The 23,855-nt window shown below is 51.6% G+C and overlaps 3 protein-coding genes across 4 annotated transcripts in view; all 3 read left to right on the top strand.

Annotated features, from left to right (window-relative positions):
• Window positions 1-1,255, top strand: part of IQCA1 (IQ motif containing with AAA domain 1) — a 101,445-nt gene extending 100,190 nt beyond the window's left edge. For both annotated transcript variants that reach the window (XM_032115324.1, XM_032115323.1), the window contains one exon: window positions 1,005-1,255. In XM_032115324.1, coding sequence (XP_031971215.1) covers window positions 1,005-1,106 — 102 coding nt within the window. In that variant the 3' untranslated portion in view covers window positions 1,107-1,255. The remainder of the gene's footprint in view (window positions 1-1,004) is intronic.
• Window positions 1-23,855, top strand: part of LOC116446882 — a 781,927-nt gene that overhangs the window by 290,208 nt on the left and 467,864 nt on the right. The gene's annotated exons all lie outside the window — the stretch shown is intronic.
• ASB18 (ankyrin repeat and SOCS box containing 18) lies at window positions 10,670-22,658 on the top strand. Its single transcript, XM_032115335.1, has 5 exons — window positions 10,670-12,934; window positions 13,811-14,078; window positions 20,306-20,804; window positions 21,379-21,492; window positions 22,317-22,658. The coding sequence occupies exons 1-5, from the start codon at window positions 12,634-12,636 to the stop codon at window positions 22,500-22,502; spliced, it is 1,368 nt and encodes a 455-aa protein (XP_031971226.1). The 5' UTR covers window positions 10,670-12,633; the 3' UTR covers window positions 22,503-22,658.

Here is a 23,855-nt window from a genome sequence, read left to right as displayed (position 1 = left end):
TCTGGCACCAGGAGAGGAACATGTTGAGTTTTTCTTCCCTATACCCTTCCCATCCCTCTTCTCCCAACTTCTCTTCCTCTAACACACACTGGGCAACTGGACAAGGCAATTTCCTAGAAGATGCCTGACCAGGCTCAAGCTGGAGGCAGCATTTGGGATGGATCAGATGGAAAAGCCTTTGCAGGATGCCACACTGGGAGGGAGGCTGAAGATGACACGGGCAGAGGAGGCAGAGCTGTGGTGTTAAATAGCAGCCAGTGGTCAAGAAGGAAGGCATTTTAGCAACCACAGGCAATGCCTGGTGGCATTTTAATCTCTGGTTTAGGCAGGACTTTGTTGAGAAAGGTTCTTGTACATACAGAGAAGGAGTGATTCCTAGCCAGTGCTGACTTTAAAGCCTTCCCTTCTCCTTCACTTCACATTATTCTCACACAGCCTAGAGCTGCCTCCCTGACACCACAGCCCAGGAGCTGGGCAAGTCTGCAGAGCAACTCCACCAAAATCATTTACAAGTCACAGGCCTGTGAACAGGCATCTGAAAGCAATAAACAGGTTCTTAATGTTCAGGGTTTGTTTTGCTTCCTGAGCCCCCTCATTGAAATCAAAACTGTCTGGATCGATTTGCAGAGGCACGAGAAGGGGATGATTTGTCTGCTGCCAAGTCTGGAGCAGAGGGAGCTCTGACAAGAGCTATATTCTCTGGAAATAGGGTTGATCATGGAATTTAACATTTCCATAACTATAGCAACACAAATGGCCCAGCTAAGTATTGCTGTTAATGAGACTCAGCTCGATCAATTGCTGCACTTCTTGGTGTAATAATGTTCTCAAGAGATCTGAGGGTTTCATTTTGGCTTCTCCACCAGCCAGCTTGGGTTTTAAGAGGTTTGGGTTTTTTAAGGAATGCTCCATTATAGCAGTAAAATGTTTAAGTGGTCTGTCTTGCCTTTTTAAATGTTTTTTTTAATTTTATTAAAGCATACAAATGCTTTTTGATTCTCCAGGCCTGGTATGCCAAGACCCCTTTGGGGAAAGCGTGGAGCGCAGCACTGGCAGCAAAGGAAGCAGAAAAAGAAAAAGGAAAGAAAGGAAAAGGGAAAAAGTAACTTCCTCAAGGATTTTTCACCTGGCCATAGCAGTCACGGCTCTACTTCACTGCAAAGGCATGGCAGATTAATGCTCCTCAAGTTATAGGTATTCCAGGGAAGAGATTTCCTCTCTGAATGGATTTTTACAAGTTAAAAAAAAAAAAAAACCCCCATCAGATGAGATGTAACATGTAGCTCTCAGAGGATAAAGAGTTAATGACCACTGACTTGCTCAAGCATTATTTATTCCAGGAGATTTTAGGGGGCAGAAGGGTTCATTACTCAGGCCTGTAACATGCCATCAACTTTTAGGCCATACTCATTTATTTCGGCAAGTAACTCTCCTTAAAAATTGATGTCACTTTCATGCCTTTCATTACTTTAATATCCTATATGCTTTATAAAACTAACTGCTTTATGTATCTGTGGGTCTAAAGCGTTACAGTCCTCAATAAAACGATTACAGCCATAAAGACTGCTTTTTAATTGGGATGGATCAAGAGGCACTTTGTGCAATCCACCACAAGCTGACTATTTACCCAGCTGCACGAGGAACAGCACTTGCACCTTTTGAGGCCTTAGCATGAACACATTCATATCTGTGGGTGTCAGCAGAGAAAAGCAAAGCAGCCAGGTGCTAATTTGGGCAGATGAGCACCAAAATCTGGTTTTAATCTATTTTGCCATAGAAAATAATAACTAAGTAACCTATTTGCACAAATAGCAATGCATTTGTTGCTTAATGCACTTTGCTCACAAATCAGCGATTTTGAGGACAAAGTATTTACAAGGAGTGCTCCGAATACCCTAAAGCTTTGGGACATCCTACAGGACACTGATGGAGCCAGCACCACCTTCATGTAAGGCACAGGATCCCATTCACCATGGTCTTCTATAAATAAGAGCCACAAACACCCGCTCTTCCTTCTCATCACAGAATTCCTGTGTGGCCTTGACAACAGGTAACTGGAAATACCTGGAAACACAAGGCCCACTATCCCCAGGGAGCTGAGGGACCACTCTGTGCCTCTATCAACAGGCTGGGAGGTACACGTTGGGCAGCACTGCTGTAGGAAGCCCTGCTGGGAAGGGGACGGTATTGAGCCCCTCCTGCTCCTAAGAGGAACCCAAATGGAAAAAGACACTCCTGACAAGAGGAATGCCTGAGAAAAAAGGTCTGGGAGGATTCCTGCACATAACTAACTGCACAGAAAATTATTCAACCAGCCGTATCGTTGTGCACAGTGGAGAGAACTGGATGGATCTGGTTAATAATCTGAATTTTCTCCCTCTGGGCTTATTGCAGCACACAGGACAGAACTACCCCAGTTTGGGATTTTTGTGGTCCTATCCAGCTGTATTTTGCTGTCTGGTACAAGGCTCCCCATGGTTTCACCCTTCCAACCTCGAGGCTGCACCTCCAGCCCTGCCAAGGAGAGCCAAGCAGTAAGAGAGGAAATTGTTGTTACATCTCCCCTGTGCGACCCCTCAGGACATTTCTGAGGGACACCAGTCCTTCCCCCAGCTCTCCCAGCAGTAATCCAGCTGCTGGAATCTCAACATGACCCACACAAGAGACCCCATGAGCTGCCAGCCCCTGGGTTCAATCCATTGCAACAGTGCAGCTACAAACGTTGGCTTTCCTTCCCTTATTCTTTGGAGCAGGCTGCTGGCTCCCCAAATTTGGCAGCACACCCCAGTTTTATCAAACAAGGTGCTCTTAACTTCATTCCTGGGGAGAAAAGGCAGGCTCTCCACAGAGGTGACAGGGTTTGTGTTTAAAACCCCTCATCTCTGCTCTCATCCGCAGGGAAACTAATTTGGATAATTCTGCCCTCAATCTTGCCGACAGTGGAACCCTCCTCTCCACAACAGGTTTGACAGCACAGCGTGATGTGATGAAAGGACCACATTTCGGGAGGATGTAAGCAAGCCCATTAACTCATATTTCAGCAGCTTCAGTGCAATCTCAATAGCAAAGTAAAAGCAGCTGACTGGCAACATCCATCTCCAGGGCACAACGCCGACCCCGTGCAGGGAGGATGCAGAACCTTTCACCAGGGGGAAAACTTGCAGGTTTTCCCCACTATCCACCAGTTCATGGGGGAAAAAAACACTGGGGAATTTTTCCTTTAGGTGTAGCTTGCACTGGTGGCTGCTCGCATTTCTTTCTTTCTGTGGGGATTTAGAAGCCACAGCCAGTTTAACTACAAACAGCTCTGTGGATGCAGGAGGTGACAAAGAGGTGGTGAAGCGTTCAAGGCAGGTTGGACAGGGCTTGGAACAGGCTGGGACAGTGGAAGGTGTCCCTGCCCATGGCAGGGGTGGAATGGGATGACCTTTAAGATCCTTCCAACCCAAACCATCCCATAAAGCAGAAAAGCTCTGCCCTGTGTGGCTGCCAAGCCCTTGCTCTCCTCAGGAGAGGCTCCTCATGGGGAGGGAAGAATGAGGAGCAATTTTAATGCTGTTTGTAATTATTATTACAGAGAGTGCAGCTACTTGAAAAATGAATGAAGCAGTTGTATCAAGCAGAGCCAACACATGGAGTAATCTCAGTGTCTGAATTACTCAATGAAGTGGCCCTGGCTGGATCTCCAACACCCTTCCCACTGGCTCTCAGAGGAACCCCTCTAGGGATGCTCCTCCAACATCTCTGCCCAGAGATCTTTCACGAAAAGAGATTAAAAGGTTGTGGCTTTGCTAAGCCCGGCACAACTGCACTCTGCTCTCCAGCCACAGCGTTCCCACAATCTGATGGAGGGGGAAAATCCTGCCTCCTCCACCCAGCCAAAGGTGAGCTCTGAGGGACAGCAAAGAGGGAGGCCAGGCTGCTTTGCCTCCTGGTGTGGAGGTGGGAGCAATCCAGCAGCAGCAAAGTTGAGAGAAGAAGCTGTCATGCTCATTTATATATGTAAGTGATCCAGAGAATTATCAGCTAAATTATTTAAATGTCCCATTACTATTAAATTACTGGGCATTCATTGTAAGAACAGTCATAATACAGTAACTAATTCGGTATTAATGTGAATGTCAGCGTTTCATTGCAGTTATTTTGTACTTCATCATCAGATAATTTACCAATAAATTAATTGGCTTAATTGCTTCCTGCAAACCCAGGAGAAATACATATGACATGACTTTTACAAAAGTCTTCATGCTCACTCCCCCATCCTCCACTTTTAGCCACACCAAGCAGGAACCCCTCTTTGGAACACCTGGGAGAGGGAGCAGAAGAAATAAAGCCCTGGCATTTCCCTCCCTGGGGATTTTAATGTGCTTTAAATACAACCCACGCATGGAGCAGGACAGGACACAGGGAATGGCTTCCCACTGCCCAAGGGCACGGTTAGATGGGATAGTGGGAAGGAATTGTTCCCTGGGAGGGTGGGCAGGCCCTGGCACAGGGTGCCCAGAGCAGCTGTGGCTGCCCCTGGATCCCTGAAGTGCCCAAGGCCAGGCTGGACATTGGGGCTTGGAGCAGCCTGGGACAGTGGAAGGTGTCCCTGCCCACGGCAGGGGGGTGGAAATAGATGAGCATGAGCTGTTCAACCTCCTCACCTGTACCTCACCTGTTCAACCTCCTCACCTGTACCCCCCGAGATGGGATTCCTGGGACTGCCCCTGCCTGCCTGAAAGCTCCAGCAGCGGGGTTTTCAGCAGCAGCACTAAAACTCTCTGGCAACCACAGTGAGAACTCCCACCCTCTTTTCCCCAAGAGCTTAGGAAAAGTTTTCTGCTGTTTTCTTCTCCAAGAGATGGGGGGGAAAACTCCATCGAGAGCACAGTGGGGAAGGACAGCCCTTTCCTCCTGTTTCTTGCTTTAGATGTTTTTAAATAACTGAGCAGGGCTCTTCTGCAGGGCGCTGGGAACAGACTGCAGCAGGCTCAGTGCTCCTGCACCACCAGGGAGGGATCACAGCCACAGCAAAACGCTAAATCTTTCTCGATGCTGATTCTCCCTGCCCCTGTGCAGTCTGCAGCACGCCAGGCTGGCACAGGGACCAGCTCCAGGTGGGAACAACCCAAGGGAATACATCACACCCTCACCGAGACGAGTCCCAACCACACAGCACCTGCGGCAGCCCGTTAGTGAAGTTGCCATCAGAATTAAAAAACAAGCCGACGTTTCTCAGCAAAACCCCCCAAATCCGGTAACACAAAGTGAAGCTGACTGTTCTATTAACTCCCATCCTGCATCAGCAATTTTCTAAAGTGTGGAAACATTATAATTGACTTTTCTGCTAGTAGCAAAATGTCATTTTTCCTTAATACTCCCCAAGTCAGTAACGCATTTCAAAAGCCTCTGATGCCACTACCACAACAGGACTTACAAATTAGCACATTTTTAGCTTTTCATTAAACACAATACCAAAAAAAAAAAAAAAAAAAAAAGGAAAAAAAAAAAGGAAAAGTCTTCTCGTATTAGGGTTTCTCTCCTCATTATTGAAAGTACTGCGACTTTGGAACTTCTCGCAGCAAATTATAATGCACTCAGCCTGGGGCCATTGTAAATCAGGGCTTCAAAAAAGGTGTCATGTAGTCGGGCCCTCTTCAAGCACTGAAAATATCGGAGTCTATTTGAAAACGCCTTCTGTAGTCTCTCACTAGCCTTGCAAATCAGCGCAGCACTGGGTAGAGCTGCCTTTTATTATTTTTTTTTTTTTTTTTTGCCTCGTGGCATCAAGCCATTTCTATTCCGACCAGAAAAAGAGGATTATTTCGTGCTGGGATTTCAAATAAAAAAAAAAATTTAAAAAATACCCTACACCTAAGATAACAAGCTACATAAAATCCCCAAATCGTTTGGGGCTCTTGTTAGGGTTTGGGCAGTGCCCGTGGGGATGTTCCCCACAAGTAGACGGGACTTTCTCCATCCCTCCTGGGATGTCCCCAGCCAGCGATGGCTTTCAAGGACCACCACCAAACCTTGGTACAACCAAAGGCATGGTGCCCACATGGCTCTGGATAATTCCCAAGCTCCACGACAAAAGGACACTGTGGAAGTGGAGCCAGTCTTTTGCTGAGCAAACCAGCACCAGCCCCTTTTCGGCTGGCACTGCCTCCAGCAAAAAGCACCGAACGAGCCTCGGCTGTTACAGCTCCTGGCTGGAAGCCCTGGGGTTTTTTGGCACAGCAGGGATGTGCCAGCATGGAGCAGAGAGAGGGTCACATCCCACCCCAAACCCCCCAAACCCGGTGCCACCTTGAGGCAGGGCACTGCCAGGCTCTGCTCCCACCTGCCCACCCAGCCTTAAAGCCAAAGGCTGGAAACGCCAACTCCACACCCTTCCCAACTTTCCTAATTCTCTAGAAAACAACTTATCCCATCCCTAAACTCCTCTGCACGTCTCCGAACAAAACCACGCAGTTTCCTACAGGTTGGGTTCTCACCTCCTGACAAGTTTTGATGCTTCAAGTTGCTCAATTTAGCAAGAAAACCATCATTAACCACGCCACGAAATGCACGCAGAAGCAAAGGGGGAGAGAAGCCCAGAATAAGGCTGTTCCCCTCCCGGGAGGGCAGCTCCAAACCAGCATTTCCTAACGCCCTTTTCCAGCTTCTCTGCTTTAGAATTTACCCTGCTTCAGTTTTCCCACCGGGAAAAGGCAGCCAGGATTAATGCAAACACGGGAATGGGTGAAGGGACCCACGGCACAGGCAAGGGCACAAAACAAGCAACAGCAACCAAGGAACTGGACCCAGGAGAACCTGGAGAAGAGAGCCAGGTCCCAGCAACATGGAAAAACAAACTCAAGGAACTCACCTTCTTATCCCTGAAAGGCCACAGCTTCTGCATGGATATAGCCGGTGTGTGCTTAGCAGCAATGAAAAGGGTTCCCAGGGCTGCTTCGGCCACCAGAAGCCATCTCAATCCTTCAGCCGGCTACCAAAAAGCATGGAATTCTAGGTCCAAGGCTTTTATCCGCCCAGTGGATCACGTGCAAAGGGGAAACCCCAACTCCTCGGCTGATGGGACAAGGACAGGCATTCCCACCTCAGGCACACCATTGTTTGTCCCAGCCGCTGGGACTGTGCTGTAGCAAGGAGAAGCCACCGTGCCTTCCCACCAATGGATGGGGGGGTTTTGGCTTTCTGAGTAAAAATAACTCAAGATCGAGCTCTGGGAATCAAAAAAATAGAGAGAGAGGGGGAAAAGTGAATGGGGTGAAATGAGGGGAAAAAAATGCCAAGAAAGACTATTTGGAGAGCGAAGAAAATCATCAGCCTGGACAGGGCATGGTGGGCTCTAATCCCCAGTGAAAGCTGGAGCAGAAATTAAGGCCTGGGTGCAATCCTGTCCTCTCTTAGGAATAATTGGGGCAGTGAATAGGCAGGGAGATCAGCAGGAGATGGGAATCACGCAAACGAGCCATTAGCACCGCTTAGCACGAAGTTTGGGAAGTTACACCCATAATTACTCTAATTACTCCCACGGCTGCATCCCAAATGCCACCACTCAGCTCCCAAAAAGCCTCTCAGGGAGGGAGGGGATGCTGGGCAGGGACACACTCTAAAATCCACCATGCCCGCCTGAGATTTGGGGGTTTGGTGTAGTTTCCAAGCCCGATGGAAGCCTGTGCTGGTGTGGTGGTAGCCCCCACACCACCCCCGTGGGGAGCAGCCCCTTCCCCTCCCATCAGGGTGGGTTGGAGGGTCACTGGTGTGGTCACACCTGGTCCCAAAACTTGCCCAATCCTCACAGGCTCTTTTCTGACCCACCCAGAACCCTAAAGCAAGGTCCTGCCCTGAGCCACCGTTCCATTTTCTATTTACAAACCCATCCCTGCTCCCACAAATCTCTCCATCTCCTGGGATGTCCCTGGCCTGCTGGTGACAGCGCATTTCACCGATGTCAGCAAAGCCAGGGACATCCCAAAGTCCTGGCCCCCCTTCACTCCTCCACATCCCGAGTGGGGCTCGGCTCGGGGAGGGCAGGGGGTGGCAGTGGGGGCAATGTGCTGACAGGGCCCTGCCGTGACGGATGATCCCAGAACCGGCTGCTCTTCCCACCCCACAGCAACCTGTAATTTGCAGCCCCTACCCCACAGGTGATGGGAAGAGGGGGCAGGGATGGGGGCAGGCAAACCAGGTGGTTCCCTGCTGAAAGTGCAGCTGCTCCAAGGAGAGGTGGGAGCCGTAATGAACCGGGCCAAGGCCCCGCTAATCAAAGCTGACAAGCCAAGTTCTGATGTGTCCAGTGGAAAGGGATAAATCAATCCCCCAGAAAGGGGTGTGGGCAACAAGGGATAGTTGGGTTTGTTCTTCTGCATCCCAGAGGGCAGGCAATTATCTCCGTAACTTTCTGGTTAGGGTGTGCTTGGGAAACACATCCTCCAATCCATAAATAACTTCCACAACTGCCGGGCACTTTCAGGTGTTGAAAACTAATTGTGCTCAGGAGCAAAACAGCTCGGGATGACATGAAACCAAGTCCAGGGCTTGTTGGAGCTCGTGGTGCCATCGAGCTCCCCTGTTTCCACCTCCCATAGCGAAGAGAGTGGTGGAATTCCAGCTAGGGCATGGAGTGAATCTGCTTCAGATTCCAAGAGTGGGGGGAAAAGGACTGGGATCTGACTCCTGGTGTGCCCAGTGCTGGGTCCTCACCCTATAATCCTTTATAAAACCCTTTTTAGGTGGCAGTCTGTGAGTGGTGATGGTGACACGAGGCAAATCACAGATTGGTGTGTCCCATCCCAGGAGGGAATCCTGCACTACGGAGCCTACAAGGAGCCTCTAATCCTGAGACTGTGCAGGAGACACGTGATGGAGGGTCAGTCCGAGCTGGTTTTCCAGCCTGGCACACGGGTTGACATTCCATGAGCCCATAACTCAGGGGTTAAATAACTGGGAGGGCTCCCCTTCACCTTTAGAAGAGGATATGCCCCAGGACTGAATTCTCAGGGGATAATTAACAGAGCTGCAGCTCTTCAGCAGGGAGGTGGGGAGGAGGGAAGCCTTGGATTTTTACTTAAGCTAAGAGCTTTTTTTTTTTTTTTTTTTTTTTTTAATTCCTATAATTGATGGGGAAAGAGGGGGGAAAAGGAAAATAGTGCAGTTATAACTGGAAAGATTTTGGGGGGGCTTTTTAATTGAATTATTTACATCTGTCAAAGATGGGCCACTATAAACTAACTGCAGCACAGAATCTTTCCATATTATATAGAGCTGTTAAAGGGAAATGCTTAAATATGATCTAATTTCCAATAAAAACTGGGCAAAATCAATGCAGCCTCGGGATGAGTTTATATTTCACCGGGCAGCAGCTTTTAAAGAAGAGCTGAGCAGTAGCAGCATCTGCTAAAGTATTTTTGGGGGGGTTCAAGGCATGACCCCCTCCCCAGGCACAGGGACAAGGACGTGTGTGTTGGCAGGGGCTCATCCCACAGTCCGACCCAGCCGCATAACTGGGCAGTGCTGTCACATGGAGAGCTGCAAATATAAACGTGGGGACGTGCCGGGGGCAGGGTGGCTCTTAGCAAGGTGACACCTGGGTCCCAGAGAAGGAATTATTGAACCTCACACCTCGCTCTGCCCGGACAGGGATGGTGATCCAGGGGGGATGAGTGACCATCACTCAGGAGAGCTGCCCTCACATTGCTCCAAGGTAGGTTGGGGCATTGCCATCCTGCCTGCTCACTCCTCGGGGTGCTGGGGGGACACTGCCATCACAGGAACCCCATCTGAGTTATTTGGGGGGGGCTAGGAGGGGGTACAAGGTTTAAATCGGCCATGTTGGAGGAGGCAGTGCTGCAGGCTGCCGGCCCTGGGGCTCCTGCACCGCGCTGGAAATTTCCCTGGAAAGATGATAATGATAATAATGCCATTCCCTGCTGCCAGAGGGCAGCTGTAAATCAGGGTGGTGATGCCAGGAGCTCTGCACACCTGCACATCTGGATGTTTTAAGGCAGTCTTGTGGGGCTTTTGGAGCCAGCAGGTCAAGGGCTGAGATTCCCCCCGGAATGAGGACTGAGTTACGTGGCAGCTGAACTTGAGGGACGAGCTGTCTCCAAACCCTTTTGCTGCTGTGTGTTGTGCTGCTGCCTGTGCCAGGAGTGAGTTTTCCCAGTAATGAGAAGCTGGAGCAGGCAATTTAAGCCATTATTAATAGATAGACTTGATCTGAGGAAGGGAAATGCTTAATGTTGTGGTCAATGAGGTGTGCTCTGCAAACAGTCGGGCGCGGGGAGAAGGTGAAGATGCTCCCCCCGCGTTGGAGATTGATGAGCGCGAGGCTACAAGTGCTCACCCTCACCCCTTTTTGGGGCCCTGGTCTGTGCAGGGGCATCCTTGCTGAAGTAAGGACACAGCAGGATGATCCCAGGCTAATTTTTTGCAGGCTCAGACCCTCAGATCCTCAGGGATCTCAAAGCTCTGATGACAGGTGGTGTGCCCAAGGCCCTGCAGCACAGCAGTGGCAGAGGAGAGGCTCCTGGAGTTTCCTCCACCACCCAAACTCGCTGCCTGAAGGCAACGAGTGCTTTACAAGCAGTTGAAACAGCTGCATTTTCCTTCTAAACCCCAGCAGGAGGTTCTCCCCGGGGCTCCTGGCCATCCCCAGGATGTTCCACAGTTGTCCTGGCTCCTCTCTGCAGTAAATCCCACCCGCCTGCGCAGCCGCATTCCCCTTAAATCCACAGCAACATCACTTCATCCCGACATCACTCTCCGCTCCCGGGTGGAAGGAGCACTTGACTGGGCTGGCAGGAGCTCAGACCCTGGGGTTCTGTGTGCCAAGGGGACCTTTTCTCTCTACCCTTGCTGTCCTAGGCTGGTTTTAACCCCCTCCCTCAGCCATGAGTTAATCCTGGCTCAAGACTCGAGTGTTTATATGCAAATAGATGCTGATTGGGAAGGGTCACGGGGTATTTCAAGGGCAATTTAGTGCCAGACACACACGTACACACCCCCCCGAACGAAATTAGCCCAGGTCTGACCCAGAAGGTCTGGACTCACTGCTAAATTTACCCAGGGAGGTAATCCCTGCCTGGGGAAGGTGATCCCTTCGGCGTGAGCAGGGACATGTGAAGGCAGGATTCCTCCACGTCACCACAAAAATATTACAGGGTTGCTAATGTGAGGAGAGGAAAAGCAAGGCAGGCTCTGGAAACGCGACCCAGGACAAGTTCCTGAGGTAAATGATCCCTGTCTGTGCCGCTCCCTGGATCTCCAGACCTTCTCCTGTGCTGGCTGAAGGACCCCAGGGGGATAACTAGGATGATTTTCATACCAGAGCAGTGCTTGGAGGAGGTGGTTCAGTTCATACCAGAGGGGGGAATGGGCACAGAAGGGCTGGGTGGAGCAGAACAGCAACAAGTGGCAAAAGCAGAGAAAAATGAGGGGGTTTGGAGGCTCCAAACCAGCCAAGAGGTTGTGGACAGCCAGGTGGGAATGCCAGCCTCGAGATAAAGGGGAAAAGAGGAGAAAACAGGGAAGACCACCTAGGATGGCCTCAAATTAGCTCCCAATGCTGCTTCCCATGAATAGGGACCTTAAAAGGGGGGTCCTTCACCAAGAACCCCCTGGCCAAGCAAACCCCATCCTGCATGGACACAGTGTGGAGGTTTTGGGGCTCCATGCCCTTCCCACAGTCTCCAGGGCCAGAGATGGATGTCACCACAGCCAGGCTGAGGACACACTCAGAGGAACCTCAGGTGGCTCTGGCAGCATGGGGGGGTTGGCCCAGGGATGCCCAGAATCCCCAGCAAGGTCCCAAACCTTTTTCCCAGGCTCAGATGGACTCCACACAGAGGGAACCACGCAGCATTCCAGCTCTGGTTTAACATCCCAAAATCTGCTTTGACCAGGTTTATTCCCCAAAGAGGTGGGTGGGAAATCTGGGAAGGGGAGGGTTTGTCACCCTGAGCCTCCAAGTCACGAGATGCCAGGCTCTATTCTTGTCCCCACCACGGATTTCTCCGGTGACCTTGAGGAGAGGAGCCTCGGGGCAGTGGGAACAGGGAAAGCTGTGCTGGCATCCGATGGCAGCAGAGTCGGGGTGCTTTCTCTCTCCTATACAAGGCACTGTCAGGGAGAGCAGCTTCCCCTGCCAAAGCCCCAGGAGGATTTGTACCTCGCTGGCCTTTGCATCCCTGCAGGGACATCCCAACATTCCAGGCTGGCCCAGTAACACGTAGCCCAGATTTTCCAGAGAGCAACCACAAGACCGGAATCTCATAGGAGCACCTCAATGAAAAAAAAAAAGAAAGTCGAGGGAAGAAAAACCTCCCAGAGCTCAGAGGACGCAAATAAGGTTATTGGGGATGGACAGACAGCAGGTGACTAAATTTCTTTATTTTTTTTAACTTTCCTAAACACTAGGCACCGTTTTCCTCCCAGCCTAAACACCCCTGTCCCAAATTGGAGCCTGCAAAAAATCCAGCAGTTTAATCCAAGAGGTGCTGCTGCAGCACGGCCTGATGACCGCCTGACCCTCACTGTACCCCGTGTCCATCGTGATCCATCCCCTCTGGAGTTATAAATACGCCACAACAGAGCCTGGACTGGATTATAATTAGACAATGAGCCAAGAGGACGGAAACAATGAACTGTAAAAGCTTGGCTGTCCCCCCAGCCAGGACGTGCACACCGGGAAGCACTGGAATGAGCGAGTTACCAGGAGCTGGGACAGGAAAGCTGAGGATTTCCTCCAAATTGGATCCGGAGCATCCCTTAGCAGCTCGTGCTCCTATCGCCAGGTTTTACACAGCCCTGGTCACGGGAGACCTGAGGAGCCTCCAGGTGCTGACTGAGCGATACCACCAAGATGTCAACCTGGTCTTTGAGATCAGTAAAAACGAGCTGCAGTGGCAGGTGAAAAGCCAAGCCTCTATTGGACTCTCAGGTACCTTTCCTTTAAGGGCCAGGCGAGGAAAATGAAATAAATGGGTGTTTACTAACCCTAAACAGGAGAGGTGCAGTGCATTTAGGTGCCTTAAGTGTTCCCAAGGTGGATGGTGTCTGGTTAGCCCACAGATCTGGCCATAGATATTCATCACTTTTCATATTTTCTTCTCTTCTGCACGTACTAACCCAGTGGAAGTGTAAAATCCGTGCATCTACATGATTTTTTCAGGTCGGGATTAGACACCCTGTAGTTTGGGAATGCTTGCAGGAGGGCTCGCAGCCCACATTCCTCATGGTCCTATCTGGGAGAGATAAGAGGCTCTCAGGAGAGTGGTACCTGGTGCCTCCTCCTGAGGTGATGCTCCCCATGGTCCCAGGTGCTCATGGAGCATTATGCTCAGGACATGGTCCAGGAGGTCCTGGAGCTGTTGGGAAATGCAGTTCCTCACTCTGGCTGATCCCAAACCCAGCACATCCCATGCCCAGCCCTCCATCCCCCTCCCAACACGCTGCCACTTGGCTTGGGTGCCTTCATTCCCAGCAAAGACAGCCTTTCCCTCCCTGGGGAATTCGTGAGCTGCCTTTTAGCTCCTGCCAGCCTCTTGCCCACAGGATTGCGTGCCCTGATGGCAGGCAGGGCATTGGCTTGCCCACCTCATCCCACATGAAATCCTGCTCCTGGATGAGCACACACCGAGGGAGTTTTGAGGGAGTTTTGTTTCCCCTCTTGCCGACCAAGTGCAACCAGCCCCTTTGGAACACCTAAAGCTGCCAGAGAAAAACGGGAAAAGCGGTGTCTGGAGCTGGTCCAGCCACAAGGCCGGTGGGCAGGGGATGGTGATCCAGGGGCTCATCCCATTCCCGTGTCCCGCAGGGCTGTGGGCGCTGGAGGAGAGGCGGGAGCTGAGCACCCCGCTGTGCCTCGCCGCCCGCCACGGCCACCCCGACTGCCTGCGGCACCTCCTGCGCCACGGGGCCGACCCCAACCTGGCCCCGGGGGGACAGGGACCCCTGCACGAGGCCTGCCGGGCTGGGCACAGCGACTGCGTGGAGCTGCTGCTGGAGTACAGGGCCGAGCCCAACCTGCAGAGCGACGAGGGCACGGCCCCGCTGCACCTCTGCACCACCCCGGACTCCCTGGGGTAAGGACGGGGGCCCCATCAGCATCCCACTGCTGGGGCCATCCCTGGGAGTGCTCAAGGCCGGGTTGGATGGGCTTTGGAGCAACCTGGGATAGTGGGAGGTGTCCCTGCCCATGGCAGGGGGTGGAATGGGATGAGCTTTGAGCAGCGTGGGATTCCGTGGTAACCTCACTGTCCATCCTCTGTGCACAGAGCCCAGGAGTTTTGCCTGTGGGAAGCAAAAAAAGATGCCATGATCCAAGGCAAGGCTTCCCACATGCTCCCACATCTCCCAGCTGCCACAGCAGAGACAAAAAAAGGCACATTTTGGAGCCAGGCACATTGCACAGCCTAAATCTTCTTCCCATGGACAGGAGCAACCCAGCCCCAGCTTTTCCTTCCTTCTCTTTCCTGACTGCTTCTCCTAAAATCAGTGTGTCCTGCATCCCAGATCCAGCTCACTTCCCCCAGGAGATGGTCAGGATGGGTCTATGGGATGTGGAGTAATCCTCCCACCCCCTGACCCCACACAAGATCCACCTTGGTTCGTAGTCAGGGCTGAGGCTCATCCATGTGCATCCACATCTCTCCCTGGATCAGCATCACACAGATGAGCATAAAAAATATGGAGAAATATGGAAAAATATGTTTCTGTAACACTTTAGGTGCCTGGATCATCAGACACACGGAATCAGGATATTTTCCTTTTTTTTTAAATAAAGAGCTCAGCCACTTGATATCCTGATCAAACTGCTTAGGGCCACAGTGAATTCCATCACCTGCCAGCTTGCATGAAAAGCCAGCCTGGCTTCCATCCTCCGCCCTCCAGGCAGGAAAGATTCACTGGAAGTAGGTGGTGAAAGCAAGGTTCCAACATATCATGGACACAGGGAGAGTGTTCTGGAGAAGGGAAGCAGCCAGAGAGGGAAAGACTTGATCGCAGCTTAGAAATGAGTCTCTGCAAGATGTCCAAAAATCAAGTATTAGTAGCATTCTGGTTCAGCCAAAAATCTAGGGATGAATCCAACACATCCTTGGTGCCATGGGGGCTGGAAGGGGCAAGAGGGGAAAGGGAGGATGCTGCAAGCAGCCCTACCATTGACAAGGAGCTGGCTTTAATTCCTTCACCTGAGCTCTCCTTTGACCTTAAAGCTTCAGCCTCCAGCCCCATCCTAAAATCCCTGCGATTCCTTGATTCCCTGAAGAGATGGGGTGACCAAACCAGCCCAGGGCGTGCAGAGGATCTCCTGGACCCCAGAGGTCCAGGTGCCCTGGTTTTGCTTCCAAGCTTGGAAAAAAATACGATTTTATAGATGCGTATATATGTGTAAAAACAGAGCTGTTCTCACCGATCTGCATGTCCCATTCCCTTGGAAGGCGGAGGGGGATGGCAGCACAGCCACCAAGGGGATCAGACAGCCCCAACGTGGGAACAGCTGAGTTGTAAAGCCCTGGAATATTGGGACTTTATAATGGAAATGCTGAGAGCCCCTTAACTACGGCGCCCGGCGCTACGGGGGCTTCTACAATAACTAAGCCAACTCCCTTGAAAGATCAAAAATTAATAGACATTTCAGACAGGGTTTGAGGTTTCGACCACTGCTTTTTCAATCGCAAAGACTTTGCTAAAGTTAGAGACTGAGGAGGTCAAGCTTTGGGTAACACAAACATTTCCTCTTTGATTAGGGGGAGACTACTTTACCTCGCCTCCTTTTTTTTTATTTTATTATTTTTTTCGTTGAGTAGTAGATTTTAGGTCATCCTTAATTTTTTACTGACAACAAAGAGCAGGTCATTGACCTACATAGAGAGCTATTTTATTTTTCTCCCTCTCGATAACAATGGCCAGAACACCTATGTGCCAGGTTCTTCTGTATTCCCATATACTCGGCAATTCACCATGGGGGCAGGACTTAAAACCTTTGAGCCTCTCAGTGACTGGGATAAAAAAAAATTATCTGGGCTTCCTTCCAGCCATTTGAGCTTCAGAATCCATGAGATTTCAACAAAAAGGATATCAGAGCTTTAATCTAGGGGCTTTTTGAAGAGATGGAAAAAAAAAAGTTCCAGTAAAGTTCAGTCTTACCTTCTTCACTTTAGGAGCTGTTCATGCCAACGTCGGCCTATTTAGTAGAGTTCCTCTCCTTGACCTCTTTTTTACAGCCGAGATAATTAACATGGTGGGGTAAGATGAGTCTCTAAATTCACTGCACTCTCTCCCTGGCGCTCTCCCTTTTCCCTCTTAAAGCCGGGATGATTAAAGGAGCCTGCCTTTATTGGCACCCCGAAAAAAAATAAAATAAAAATAATTGAGGGGGAGAGGAAGAGTCTCGGCGGCGGCGGCGGGGAGGGGAGAGCGGGCGTGGGGCGGCGGGAAGGCGCCTGGCAGGGATGCAGGACACGGCTCCCGCCTCCCAGCGCGGTGCCCACGGAGGAAGGGATGCTGAACGTCTGTAGAGTCCTCCTTCAGATCTCCCTGAACATCCCAGGCGACCGGGGAGAGCCTGCCTGGAGAGGAATTTCCCCTCTCCAGCCTTGCGCGTAGGGAAGAGGGCTCTGTGAAGCCAAGGGATGGGACAAGGAGGTGTCACCCCCACTTCCACGCAACTCGGCTGTGCAGTTCCCTTCTCCGAGCCTTCCCCTCCACCCTGGGAGCTGGAAGCACCACCTGCTCCGAACCCCCAGAGCTGAGGGATAGGGGATGAAAGGTGGGATGAGTCAGTGCAGGAGCTCAGGCAGCGTCCAAGGGGCTGCATGCAAGGAGCAGTGGGATGGGGAGCGAGCACCAGAGCTGCCAGGGACAGGGTGGGAGGAATTAGCAGGAAACGGGAGCTGGGCAGGAAGGCAGTGCCTAAAAAGGCACAGCGGTCAAGACAAGGCTCCCAAATGCCAGGGACGTGGGTACTGACCCAGTGGACCCGGCCCCAGGCACCCTCCAGCTATTCCAGCATCGTCCTGGACACTCTGCCCTCGTGGCTGTGGGAAATAAGCACCACTGCAAAGGGGGGAAAAGGGTATTGAAAAGCCAGCATTTAGCATCATCTAGTGCTAAACCTCATCCTCTGCTCTGTTTAGCCTTGCTAAATGCAACACTCGGAGCGTTTGGAGCCATCGGTTTGGGAAGCTGGGGAAGAGCAGCTCCTTCAGGGGTCCTGAGCGAGAAATAAAGAGGCCAAAAGCAGCCCCAGGGCACAGCCCAAGGCCTGGCCCTGCTCTCTGACATGTGACAAAACGAGGGCTTTTACTGATAAACCTCGCTCCGACCCCAGGGACGGGAGGAAAAAACAAACAGGAGCTTTCTCCTTCAGGAAACCGGGGCCTGAGTGGGTTTTCGGGACGGGAATTTTCCTCCAGCCTCCGCTGCCCCAATCTCCTGCTCCTCCTGCTGGTTGTTCATCGCATCCCATTTCTAACTAAATCCCACTTTCCCAGCCTGGGGATTTTTCATCCCAGCCAGTGGGAGCCATCCTGGCATCGAGGAGGGCAACGGGCACATCCTGCCCTGACACTCTGATGGGTGAAGAAACAATAATAATAAAAAAATCAACCCCAAATAATTTTCTCCCATTTCATTGGATCCACGAGCCCAGGGCAGGGTAGGGGCGGAGCACTAACACCACTCACCCCAAATTTCCTTTACCTTAAGAAGTGACTTGCCCAAACAAGGAGACATCACCCATCACCTGCAAATGAGTTGGCAATGGCTTGGAAGTGAGTTTAAATTAGTCAAAATTAGGTACCAGGATGGATGGAAAATCAACCTGTTTGTTGTGCCACCGAATTGCTGCTGAGCTAAACAGAAAACTGAACGCAGCGTGCTCTTTCAGTATTCCCAGAAAATTGGAGAGGAGCCCTTAAAAAAGCAGCAAGCCAGCACTGGGCCTTGTTTAATGGGATTTCAGTCTAATCTGATGGCAACAAGCAGGATGGGAATGAAAATGCAGGAAGCCAGAAACGCTGGTGAAGTGTTGGAGTGCGTGAATTCACGAGGAGAGATTCTAAAGGTTAACAAGGGCATCTACCCAGAACCTGCTGATGCCCAGACATCCAAACAGGAGGCAAATGCTCCTCCCAGGCTCCCACCTTTCGCATTCACTGGAAGAGATCACCCCTTATTCATAGCTCCTTGCCAACATTCCCTCTTTGCCAAGGGAGGAGCACCCAGGAGGAAAATTCAATGTAAACCAGCTTGGGTTTCTTCCAACAAGCAAGCCTTTGAACCTGACAGCCAGCAAGAATAACCCTCCAGTGATGCAGCCTCTGGGAAGGATGGCATTTCCACAGGAGAACATTTGGGATATCTAGCAGGAGATCAAGAGGAGCTGAGCTCCCAGTAAGGAATTCTCTGTGAGGGAAAATTCCCCACGGCACAGAAAGGATGCTGGGCTGGACGATCCATTCTTTACGTGGAAATTAAGGGCAGGGGAATGTTCCCTCTGTGCTGCCTGTGTAGGTGGAAAGCTTCAGCCTGGGCACTCTCTCCCAAACCAGGGCAATGTTTGTGCCCAAGGTCTCCGGGCACAGCTGCCTCCTTGCCTGGGAACGCTTTAAACATGATCTACCCCCGAAAAAAAAAGGAAGAAAAACAGAACAAAAGGGGATTTTTCTCACAGGCTGGGCTGCTGCATTTTTGCAGCCAAGTCAGCAGTTTTTTTCCCCTGCAGAACCATCCCTTGGTTTGCCCTGAGTATGTTATTTTAGGGTGCCAGAGCTGCTTATGACATCAGGACTAAGTTAATCTGGAGAAGTCCCAAGAGAATCTTTATAATCTTTGTAATCTTTATAATAATAATTACAGATTCCCTGCTGACAAGGGTGGACAAGACCAATGAAAGAGACTGAGTGTCTGAGTGATCCCCTCCAACAGCAGCCAGCAAGCCCCAAGAAAAGCCTCAGGGAGATAAAACATTCCTTGAGAAAGGGATTCAGCATCCTAGACCAAAAAAAGCAAATTGGAAAGGAAGGATCTGAGAGTTTTGGGAATGGCACAACCCCACCTAAAGCCACTCACACGCAACCACACCCCAAGCAGAGCATCCGTGGTGGATGCCTCTGGTGAGGGCTGGCACCTCTGGGAGCATTACACCGTCCCATGCTGCAGGAAAAGATCCTGCAGGATTTTTTTCCTGGCAAACTCAGGCTCAAAATCCATGGGAAAAGCAGCCCAGGGAGGAATTTTTAGATTCTGCACTGCCAAGGACAGTGAAAATCTTCCCACTTCCCATCAAATCCTGGGGGAGGTGATGAGGCAGGTCCACGAAGAGTCAAGTATATTATTATTATTATTATCATTATCATTATTATTATTATTATTGTCATTCTTTCATTCTTTCTTTATTTTATTATTGTTATTTTCCCCACATATGTTAGCCTTCCCCTGGGCCAGGGAAAACAAGCAATATCCTGGTGCTGTCCTTTCTCCTTGGGGCTCCTCTTCTTCCCCATCCCTGCTGCTGGAAGGAACAGGTTGGGACTTCTCTCCCAGTCGTGGTGCTTCTGTGTAAGCCCAGACCCTCCCACAGGGCTCTGGTGATGCCTGAGCTGAGAGAAAAGCACCTTTAGAGGAAGATTGAAGAGGCAGAGGGGGTTAAAGATTGGTGCTCCTCCCTTAGACTCCATGATCCTTGTGGGTCCCTCCCAGCTCAGGATATTCCATGATTCTAGGAAAACACAATCCTTTAGTGTCCTCTGGACCAAGAGCACAACACAGGTGTTTGGGTCCCTCAAAGAGAGAAGGAAAATCCATTTTTATATCCAAGCAAGTGGGCCTAGGATGGTCAAGGTGTTCAGGAATGGTCAAGGATGGTCAGGGATGGTCAGGGACAGTCAAGGTTGTCCAGATTGTCGAGGACACTCAGGGCAGTCAAGGGATGATCAAGGATGGTTGAGGACAGTCAAGGATGGTCAGGGTGGTCAAGGATGGTCAGGAACAGTCAAGGATGGTTGAAGACACTCAAGGATGGTTGAGATGGTCAAGGACAGTCAAGGATGACCATCCGTGAATGGCACTGGTCAAGGGCAGGAGGGAGTCATTGCCCGAACCACCATTGCCCTGACAGTGGAGGGCACCAGGTCACAGTGCCACCACCCTGCCCAGCCTCTACTGAGCACCACAACCCCAGCTCCAGCATGACTTCCATCCTCCCCCCACACCACCTCCCACCCCATCATCCCTCATGGCTCCAGCCCACCGCGCCCCTCAAACCCTGTCCTGGAGCTTCATCCCCAGCCTTCCCACCTTCCTGCAGGTGTGCCAGGCTCCTGCTGAGACACGGGGCCGCCGTGGACCTGCCGAGCGAGGCCGCAGGGGACACAGCCCTGCACGTGGCCGCCAGGCACGGCCTCTGCGACCACGCTCACCTCTACCTGCGGCGCCGGGCGCGCGTCGACGCCCGCAACGCGCGGGAGGAGACGGCCCTGGGCATCCTCTGCGGGCAGGCCTCGGGCACTGGCGAGGATTCCCTGCGGTTTTTCCGGCTGCTGGTTGCCCACGGCGCCGACGTGGGTGCCCGGGATGAGAGCTGGAGGAGCCCCTTGCACCGGGCGTGCGGGGCGGCCAACGCCGAGCTGGTGCGGCTCCTGCTGCGGCGTGGGGCCGACACCAACGCCATCGACTACGACGGCGTGTCCCCGCTGGGCTGGGCCCTGCAGGGCGCTGCCTCCCACAGGGATCTGCGTCCCCACCTCACCATCCAGCTGCTGCTCAACCACGGCTCCCAAAAGATATGGCCCCCTGCCTTCGTCAAGGTACCGGCCCCAAAATGGCGCCCGGAGATCCCTTCACACCGGGGGCCTTGCGGTTGGGAGCTTTGGGAAGTGTAAAGGTGGCGGGGTGGGAGAATCTGGGAGAGGGGACGGTGGCGTTGGGGAGTGATGGAAATGAAAGCCCAGCAGATGGGCAGGATGGAGCCAGCGTGGCTTAGAGGGATTTCCCCTGCCTCGGGAATGTCAGAGACAGGCTTGGCAGAAGAGCAGCCGGTGCAGCCGCCTCATGGCTCTGCGTTCCATTGATTTTACACCAAACCATAAAGAAAATATTATCCTGCCTTGTCAGGCACAGGCCAAAAATGTAAACAAGAAGTGAGGGCTGCATCCCGAGGATGAAGTGCCTCAGCAGGGCGGGGTCTTCCCACTGCTCCACAGATGGAGCAAGAGCTCCAAAACGTGCCAGGAGAAACCCCACAGCTGCCTGATCCCGGCCTGGAGCCATCCCCAGCCTGGAGCGTGCTGGGGTGGGACAAACCCTGGCTGCAGCAGGCGGATGTTGTCCCCCTCTGGCCCTGCCTGTCTCTGTCTGAAGCCTCACACTGTCCCTGGACAGGTGCTGAAATCCTGCGCTGCCATGCCGGAGGTCATTGAAGTCCTCTTCAATTCCTACTCACAAATCCCGGTCTCCCAGGAGTGGGCCAAGGCCGTGCCAGAGGAGGTGTTCCAGGTGAGACAGCGCTGCTGGTTTGGCAGGGGTGGCTGAGACCCAAGGAGGGGGATTTCCCCACAGAACAGGGATTTATTTTCCCCACAGAACAGGGATTTATTCTCCCCACAGAGTGGGGTTTTTTCCCCCTACCCAGACTTCACTTGGACAGAGAAAGACCAAAAGGAATATTCCCTAGAGCACCACCACACACCTGATCCCTCCAAGTTTGCATCCCTTCGGCTTCACCATCCTCAGACTCCACATCCCTGCCCCAACCTGCCATAAAATCCACTCAGCCTCTGGAAGTGACCCTGGAGCCAGAGCACTTCCCAGCAGGAGCCCGCATCACTCATTTTGGCTTGGAAAAATCTCCTTCTCAGATGTGCAACAGGTACAGCCAGCCCTCTCTGGGATGGTTTGGGATGGCTCCTGGCCCCACAGGGTGAGGAATGGCTTCTGGAATGCGAACAAAGCCTTCAGCTTGTTCTGGGGAATGGGAGAAAGGATTTTTTTTTCCCCCCAAATTAAAGAAAGGCTGAGGCTGCACAGCCCAATCCTGCTTTGCTTCCCTGTCTCAGGAACGAGGTCTCTTCTACGCCAGCTTTCTGTGGGATGCTGCTGCACCCTTCCCAAGGCTGGTTTCCCCCAGGAGAATTCCAGAGTTCCTCAGCCACCCTTTGCCTGTGGAGCCGTGTCGATGCACAGACCCCTAACCCACAGTCACACATGGGCTCCTTCCCTCCTTCCCTTAGATCTTCATCCCAAAACACCCCCAGCTTCTTTGGGAGTCGGGAAAAGACCAAGCCCAGGTGGGTGATGCTGGTGTTGCCCTCTCTTTGCAGCAGCACCAGCCTTTCTACGAGTCCCTTTTCGGGCTGGCGGGCACGGCCCGGTGCCTGCAGCACTTGTGCCGCTCCGCCATCCGGACAAATTTTGGGAGCAAATGCCATTCCCTCATCCCTCTGCTGCCCGTGCCCAAGGCTCTCCATGACTTCCTGCTGCTGGAGCCCGAAGGAGTCGTGCTGTGAAGGAGCAGATCCAGGTCCAAATCCAGCCCTTCCATGGGGCACAGCAGCATCCATTTGTGCCGGGGGAGCCAAGGAGTGCCGCTTTCCATGATGGATGGCTGTTTTCCAGGGATTCACAACAGAACTAAGATGTGCTTTTGGCTGGAATTTGTATAATTTCCTTGTTTTGGTTTGTTTTGGTTTGATTTTTTTTTGTCTTCTAATTGTGCTTTAAATAGATTGTAAAGAGGAATAAAATGATTGGTGTCTGGAAGGAGCCGGCTGCAGGTGGGAATAGTGCTCGTTCCAGGGGATCCCTGCAAAGCAGCAGGGTGAGAAGGGAAGGACGGGGTGGGTGACTCAAATCAGCCCAGGTGACCCAAACCAGCCCACCTGGGCATCAAATCCCCTGGGATAAATCTCACCTGGGAGTGGCACAAGCAGGGGTGCTGTGTAGAAGCCTTTAACAGGATGCAAAGTCCAGTGGCAGACCCTAAAATAAACTTTTAAATCTTTTTTTTTTATTTTTTATTTAGGAGCTGCTAAGAATGTTGTAGTTATTCCACACAGGAGGATGATATTCCAGCTCCCTGCAGTCCATGGGATGCACCAGCACCTCCCATATCCCTGGTACCTAGCACAGTTCCCAGGCTGGCGCATGAAGGGGCTGGAAAACCCGAAATGGTGGTGGAGCTGGGGCTTTCATTTCCCACAGTGACCTGGCCAAAGGTAGCAGGAGGAGTGAGGATTTGTTTCTCTCAGGTTCCCCAGATTAATTCCTGCTGAACCAAAGGATGTGCACACGTGTATCCCTTGGGAGAACAGCTGTCTTCATGCCACAGTGCTCCCCAAAATTCTTCCAGTGCTGAATTACACTCAGTTTTGGTTGTTTCCTTTTAAAAAAAATCCACCAAAAAATTGTATATATTATATTTTTATATATACATATATACATGATATATTATTGTATATATATATATATAAAAACTCATTTTTCATGTTTGGCTGGACTTTGCTTGGAAAGCAGACAGCATCCCTGGCCCTCAGAGCTGCTGCCCGTGGAGCATGGAAACGGGGAGGAAAAAGAATTCTTCCCCTCTCCCAGCTTCCACCTGCTGCTTCCACAACTTCCCTCGCCCTACATGAATGAGAAAGAGCATCACCAAACCTTCCCAACGTTCCCAATCTTTTGTGCCTCTCAGGGGAATGCCCCATCCCAAATGTCCGTGGCCGCTTGAGACCTGGCCCCTCGTGCCTTTCATGGCTGTTTGACTCCACGGTTTGTTTTGGTGGGAATTGAAGGGGATTTTGGGAAAACGCAACCTGGCTGAGCCATCCCGTTCGTTTGAAGCAACCCAGCCTAAATTTTGGCGC

Source organism: Corvus moneduloides, chromosome 7, assembly GCF_009650955.1.
Source record: "Corvus moneduloides isolate bCorMon1 chromosome 7, bCorMon1.pri, whole genome shotgun sequence".
Classification (NCBI taxonomy): Eukaryota; Metazoa; Chordata; class Aves; order Passeriformes; family Corvidae; genus Corvus; species Corvus moneduloides.
The sequence above is the reverse complement of the archived record's forward strand: the minus strand, read 5'-3'. Positions and strand labels throughout refer to the sequence as shown.